The 7,158-nt window shown below is 42.2% G+C and overlaps 1 protein-coding gene, 1 non-coding gene and 1 pseudogene across 2 annotated transcripts; all 3 read right to left on the reverse strand.

Annotated features, from left to right (window-relative positions):
- Window positions 1-576: 576 nt before the first annotated feature.
- On the reverse strand, window positions 577-766 carry LOC113380854. Its single transcript, XR_003367486.1, has one exon. It is a non-coding gene; the product is annotated as a U2 spliceosomal RNA (small nuclear RNA).
- Window positions 767-926: 160 nt separating this feature from the next.
- On the reverse strand, window positions 927-3,011 carry LOC113380852. Its single transcript, XM_026619920.1, has one exon. It carries the CDS (start codon window positions 3,009-3,011, stop codon window positions 927-929), a length of 2,085 nt encoding a protein of 694 aa, XP_026475705.1.
- Window positions 3,012-6,185: 3,174 nt separating this feature from the next.
- Window positions 6,186-6,367, reverse strand: LOC113380855 (annotated as a pseudogene).
- Between the last annotated feature and the right edge of the window lie 791 nt (window positions 6,368-7,158).

Raw genomic sequence — 7,158 nt, forward strand, 5'->3', positions numbered from 1 at the left:
TACAAAATAAGACACTACGACTTGTACTCAACAAAATAAGGGACCCACTGACTAGACATTACTACTCTTCAAAATACATACACAAACAGACTGACGTACCGACAATACTCGACTACATAAAAAAGCTCACTGAGAATTTTATCTAAAATGTGGGGATCATCCTAATATGAACATCGCGGGCCTCGGCCAATACACAAGAGATGATATTTGGTATGGCAATCACGCCATGCCAAAATATATACTGATCGACCCATAGCGGCAATTGAAACTTGGCTCGACGCAAATATTCTCCCTCAAAGTGAATAAATCTTTTTTTGTTTTTCTCCTTTTTGAGTTATTATGTGTTATTATAAATAGTGCTAAGTGATTTTTTTTTGGGGAATAAATTTTCTTTCCTCTTTTTTGTCACAGAATTATGTCACAACTTGTATATCTGAAATACTTATTATTGTATTGATAGAACAAATATGAAGGATGAAATACCTACGGGTAAAAATCCAAAATGAGAAATGCTATGTACACATATATATCTACTGAAATATATTTATTTATTATTATTATTATTATTATTATGGTTTTTTATGGGCCGATCCCGGCGGTACTGCAATACCGGGCCAACCCGCGGCGGAAGCGGAGCAAGCCCCTGACATTCCGCCAATTTCCAAAAATCAGTTTAATATACTGGATCTGCTATGCAGATACTATCAGATATTAAGCTGATAAGAACAGATAATACATGTATTTAGTAAATAATATTTACAATGATTCCTAAAGCTAGTTTACAAAATATATATGGAAAGTATATCACATTTATAACTAATGATCTTATCTAACGATGTTTTTAAATTGAAAAATACATTATTGTTATTATACAGTGATAGCTTAAAATAATTCATGACTTAAGATATTCCATGACTTAAGATATTTCATTTATTATAATAGTTGAGTCCAGTTTGGTCCTGTTCCTCAATCCAGTGGTCCTCGTTCCAGTGCTGTAGCTGCTGGTGTGGGTCCTGCGTCCTGGTACTGCCTGTGTCGGTGATGTGCTCCACGTAGATATCTCGGGACCAGCGGATCGTGTCGGAGACCATCAACCGCTTCATCAGCACTGCATACTTTTTATTGACCTTGAGTGCTGCTAACGCGGTCCAATTGCGGCTGCAATATCCACCGAGAGATCCGACGATGAAAGCGTCTACTGTAGTCCTGAATCCCTTGGCTCGAAAGTGCTCAGCAAGTGCGGCGTACTTGTCCTTCTTAAGCTGTCTAGTTGTCTGGAAGGCCTCGGTCCGGTTCTCGAAGGGCACTGCTATATCGATTATCGCAGCTGTTTTCTCCTTGTTGTCTATGATAACGATGTCCGGTCGCTCTTGACCGTCGTATTCTGGTATCGGCTGGTTAGCGTATAGGGCTCCGTCCGCTGGTTTCTTTGCCGCCGTAATCAGTCTCTGCACGATGCTATCGTGTCTCCTCGTAATGGCGCTCAGGTGCGGCTTGCAGTGATTGATGACGTGAGGTAGGGTCTCGTCGTGCTGTCCACATCTTCTGCATCGCTTGTCGCCGCTGCCAAATGGACGACTCCCGTTCAGTGGTAAAACGTTGAGCCGCGCTCGATGAATAAATTTCCACTCTGCGAATCTGGTGAAGCCGCCTTGCCTAAGGAAGTGGTTTGATGCAGAGTTTTGTGTCGTTACCTCGAACACTTTTCCTTGGTCCGGTTTTCTGAGTAATCTTTCCTTGTAGAACCGTCGTGCAGCTGCTCGTAGGCTCGATTCTGCGTTCTCCCTGCTCACTGGCGCGTTGTCGACGGTTAGCTCGTCCAATCCCAGCTGCAGGTTGATCTTTGGTTTCAGCCTTCGCACTGCCGTCCTGAGCCTCGACCACGTCGTCGTAATGTCGTTCGCTGGTTTGTCGAGATCGCCACTTCTTCCGAAATTTATGAATCCGACGATCTCCTCCGTGTTGGGTTCGTGTCCCACACGTTTCCTGACGACGTCTGCTAGCGTGGCTCTGCTGAGTTCTGACGTGGCCCTGTCCTTTGATGTCAGCAGTCGGTGGGCGTGTACAACCTGTCCAATATCTGCCAACACCGCTGCTGGTAGGATGTTGAATCCGCCCTCTTTGTAACTCAGATATAGGACCTCGGCGCTGGCTCTCTGCGGCAGGTGCGCCCATTTCTTGACGCTTCTCTTCACCTGTTTGTCGAATCTGTGCAGGATTTTCTTGGCCACGTTTCCATTCTTTAGATGAAATTCCACCTGCCGCATGATGAAGGTATTGACTGCGTCGATCTTCTGCCATGGCGCCAGCAGCGACTCGTCTACTCTGGATAGGTGCTGCTGCATCTGCTCTAATACGTCTTCCCCTGACGAAAACGTAGAGAATCCGGTGGGAACGCCTAAGTGCTCGTACCACTCCTCCTGCGAAAGTGCTCTCAGGTTCTCTGCTCCCAGCTTGAAGGTCGTTCCGATCGCGCTGCGTCGTCGTCCGTCCACGTGCAGTGTCGCGCACTTCCTGGCGTTGAATTGTAGCCCAGACCAGGCGGCTATTGTCTCCGTCGTATTCAGCAGTCGTTGTAGTCCCTCTCTGTCGGCTCCGATGATGGCCAGGTCGTCAGCATACGCCAGGACGTTGAACTTCTGGCCCTCCAGTTTGTAGTAGTAGGCCTTCCTGGCTAGCGCGTGCAGCAGCGGTTCCAGCGTGATGTTGAATACGATCGGGGAGAGGGGGCACCCCTGTTTTACACCAGCTCGAACGGGGATCTCGTCGGTTGCTCCGTGCTCGCCGCGAACTCTAGTGTACGATCCCCTGTACAGTCTGCGGATTACGGCGATGGAGTCGGCGTGGAGACCTGTCCATTCCAGGGCGTTAAACATCGCTGCATGCGGGACGGCGCCGAACGCGTTTTTCAGGTCTAACCATGCTATGGCGGCTTGTTTTTGCTTCCTCCTTGCGTCTTGGATGATTGACTGCAGCGTGAAGTTGTGCTCTGCACATCCGTCATACTGCATAAAGCCCTTTTGCGACGGCGAGATGCGGTCGTTCTCTATGCACCATTTGGACAGTCTGCTCGCGATCACCGATGCGTAGAGTTTCCCTAGTGTGTTCGATAGCGCGATCGGCCTCCAGTTGTTTATGTCCCTGGGGTCTCCTTTTTTCGGGATGAGGATGGTGCTAGACTCGTCCCAGCTCCTCGGTACGTGCTGTAGCTTCCGAACTGCGTTGAAAACAGCAGCGCAGATATGACCTCCCTGATCGTACCGCTTCCAAACGCCGTAACGAAGTCCGTCTGGTCCCGGTGCGCTGTTCTTGCTCCGTTGTAGCCGCTGCCATACTTCCTCCGGCGTGAACTCGGCGCTAAGGGATCGTTCATTGCGACCGACGCAGGTGTTGGTATCTCAGCTGGGCTTCCGGTAACAGCATGGTTCTTCTCCTTGTATAGTTCCATGAAGTGGTCCTGTATAGTCTGCGTTGGAACCCTACAGCCTCTGCCTCCATTTTCCTCTGTGATCTCTCTATAGGCTCTCTTTTTGTCGCTCCGGTACAGCTTCTGGATGCGTGTCGCCCTCGTAACGTCCTGCTCGGCATTTGTTGCTCTCGGCCTGTGGTTGAAGTTGTTCCTCTTCTCGGAGCCCGTTCCGGCGGTCTCCTGGTCTTCCGGTTGCAGTCTGCTTACGAGCGCCGATACCTCCCGCTCCAGATCCTCGCTGCAGGTTACTACTTGCAGTCTGAGAACAAACTCCTCTTGTAGTTTGCTCAGCGTCGGCGATTCCTCTTGTAGCACAGTCTCCGCTACTGTCACTGCTACTGCCGCTGTTGCCGCCTCCGCTGCTTCTACTGCTTCTGATGCTGCTATGTCTGCTGCTGCTACAGCCTCTGTTGCTGCTACTGCCTCCGTTGCTGCTACTGCCTCCGTTGCCGCTACTGCCTCTGTTGCTGCTACAGCCTCCGTTGCTGCTACGGCCTCCGCTGCTGCTGGCGACTCTCGCGTTCTCTGCATTCGAATCCGCCGTACGCGTGTTGGAGCGGCATCTGTCGTTCTGCTTGGCGGCCTGTTGTCGCTGCATTCCATTGACCTTTTAATGTGTGCTGTTGCTCGCTTCAGTGTAGAGTGGACCTCTCCACAGTGGCTGCATCTGAACTTCATCATCATGTCTCGATTGTGCTCCTTCCTTAGATGCTTGAGCAGGTCATTGTGCGTCTTGTACTCCCGTGGTATAGGTAGGCAGGGCACGCAATTGAACGGCGGCGCAAGCGGTACATCCAGCACAGTGTAGGGCGTCTCGGTCTCCTCCATGCTTCCTTGTCCAGCAGGCGAGCGTTCTCTGGCTTCCGCGGCGTCCATTGTGTAATCCTACTTGTTGTATCCCGGGTGAGCGTACTTGTCGATCCTCTATCGCACTACACTGTTTGATCTTATCCATTCGGTGAGAAGCGTAAATTTGCGGACCAATACTATTTTTAAATTCTACAATATAAACAAATCTTCCCAACTATTTCAACGATTCATTTTTCATCTATTTTTATCAACTCTCGCGTCGCATTCCCTAACTATTCTTCACCCCCAAAGTTCTATGAGCGAATGTTCTAATATGGCTGTTAACTCTACTGTCGTTATAAGCCTTTCTCACATTTGTAAAATTTTACAAATATTATATAAAGTATTTCTGACACTTGCAAAATTTTTCAAAAAAATATGTTATTAGGAGTCCAGACGGTCATATTCATTTAATTTCTTTATCGATAGATGTGTGTTCATCTTATATATATTAAACTCATTTTATCGTCATATTTATATAAAGTATTTTCTGACACTTGCAAAATTTTTCAAAAAATATGTTATTTAGGAGAACAGACGCTCATATTCATATTAATTTCTTTATCGATAGATGTGTGTTCATATAATATATATTAAACTCATTTTATTTCATTTTATATAAAGTATTTTCTGACACTTGCAAATTTTTCAAAAAAATATGTCATTAGGAGAACAGACGCTCATATTCATATTAATTTCTTTATCGATAGATGTGTGTTCATACTTATATATATTAAACTCATTTTATCGTCATATTTATATAAAGTATTTTCTGACACTTGCAAAATTTTTCAAAAAAATATGTTATTAGGAGAACAGACGCTCATATTCATATTAATTTCTTTATCGATAGATGTGTGTTCATACTTATATATATTAAACTCATTTTATCGTCATATTTATATAAAGTATTTTCTGACACTTGCAAAAATTTTTCAAAAAAATATGTTATTAGGAGAACAGACGCTCATATTCATATTAATTTCTTTATCGATAGATGTGTGTTCATACTTATATATATTAAACTCATTTTTTGTCATATTTATATGAAGTATTTTCTGACACTTGCAAAATTTTTCAAAAAAATATGTTATTAGGAGAACAGACGCTCATATTCATATTAATTTCTTTATCGATAGATGTGTGTTCATACTTATATATATTAAACTCATTTTATCGTCATATTTATATAAAGTATTTTCTGACACTTGCAAAATTTTCAAAAAAATATGTTATTAGGAGAACAGACGCTCATATTCATATTAATTTCTTTATCGATAGATGTGTGTTCATACTTATATATATTAAACTCATTTTTTGTCATATTTATATGAAGTATTTTCTGACACTTGCAAAATTTTTCAAAAAAATATGTTATTAGGAGAACAGACGCTCATATTCATATTAATTTCTTTATCGATAGATGTGTGTTCATACTTATATATATTAAACTCATTTTATCGTCATATTTATATAAAGTATTTTCTGACACTTGCAAAATTTTTCAAAAAAAATATGTTATTGGGAGAACAGACGCTCATATTCATATTAATTTCTTTATCGATAGATGTGTGTTCATACTTATATATATTAAACTCATTTTTTGTCATATTTATATGAAGTATTTTCTGACACTTGCAAAATTTTTCAATCCTATTATCGTTATATATAATCTTTTGTTAGATTTGTATAGCTTTATATATTTTTTTATTTTATTATTAATTCTATAGTTTTTATATAATTAATTTATATAGTTAATTTGAAATCAATTATCGATATTACATATCAATATATTTATATATATTATATATATATATATTTAATATGCAATATATGCACATTTTTAAATTTATTATTATATGATGGTTTTTTATGGGCCGATCCCGGCGGTACTGCAATACCGGGCAACCCGCGGCGGAAGCGGAGCAAGCCCCTGACATTCCGCCAATTTCCAAAAATCAGTTTAATATACTGGATCTGCTATGCAGATACTATCAGATATTAAGCTGATAAGAACAGATGTTTCTTTTTAGATAATGCTGATGATATAGTGTAGGCCATTTGCAAATCTTAAAGAATTTTGATGTATCGCTGTGTATGTCAGACCAAGTATATAACTAGTACCATACGCGGACTGACATATAGCGAGCATATATCTGGAAGAGGAAATTACAATTTTATTGATATATAATAAAACACTACGGGCCAGCTATTAGCTGGTAGTGTGTATACATTTATTCAGCATTTTTAAATTATAGAAAATTATGCCGTTAACATGTTAACGGCATGTACATATCGTGGATAATATAGTATTCATAACATCAAAAAGTATATAAATTATTTGAGCAATAGCTTCGATATCTTCAGTCTTGGTCCTTATTCAGCCATGGTGCTGGGTAGAATGTTTCGTTGAGGTTATAATATCGTCATTCAACAGTTTTCTCATCCCTCCTCAGCCGTGGTATTGTCTGCTTCCTGTGATGTGTTCGACATACATGTCACGGGACCATTTGATAGTGTCGGACACCATCAGGCGTCTCATTAGCACAGAGTAGCGGCGGCCTATTCCTAAGGCTATTAGGTTTCGACGTTACTTTTGTCGTATCCCCCGAGTGATCCCATGACGAATACCAGGATTTTGGTGGTTAGGCCTTGAGTATGTAAATGATTGGCCAGGCACTATATTTCCTGATTTTTTCAGCTCTCGCAGTAACGAATGCTTGAGGCCGGTTCTCGAACGCCACCGTCACATCCATAATTAAGGCGATTTTCTGTGTTTCGTCTATAATGACTACGTCGGGTCTCTCAGCCCAATATCCCGGGATCTGCTGATTGATAAA

Source organism: Ctenocephalides felis, unplaced genomic scaffold, assembly GCF_003426905.1.
Source record: "Ctenocephalides felis isolate EL2017-DRISC unplaced genomic scaffold, ASM342690v1 CF-g0.4_SCAFFOLD_02420, whole genome shotgun sequence".
NCBI classification, from domain to species: Eukaryota; Metazoa; Arthropoda; class Insecta; order Siphonaptera; family Pulicidae; genus Ctenocephalides; species Ctenocephalides felis.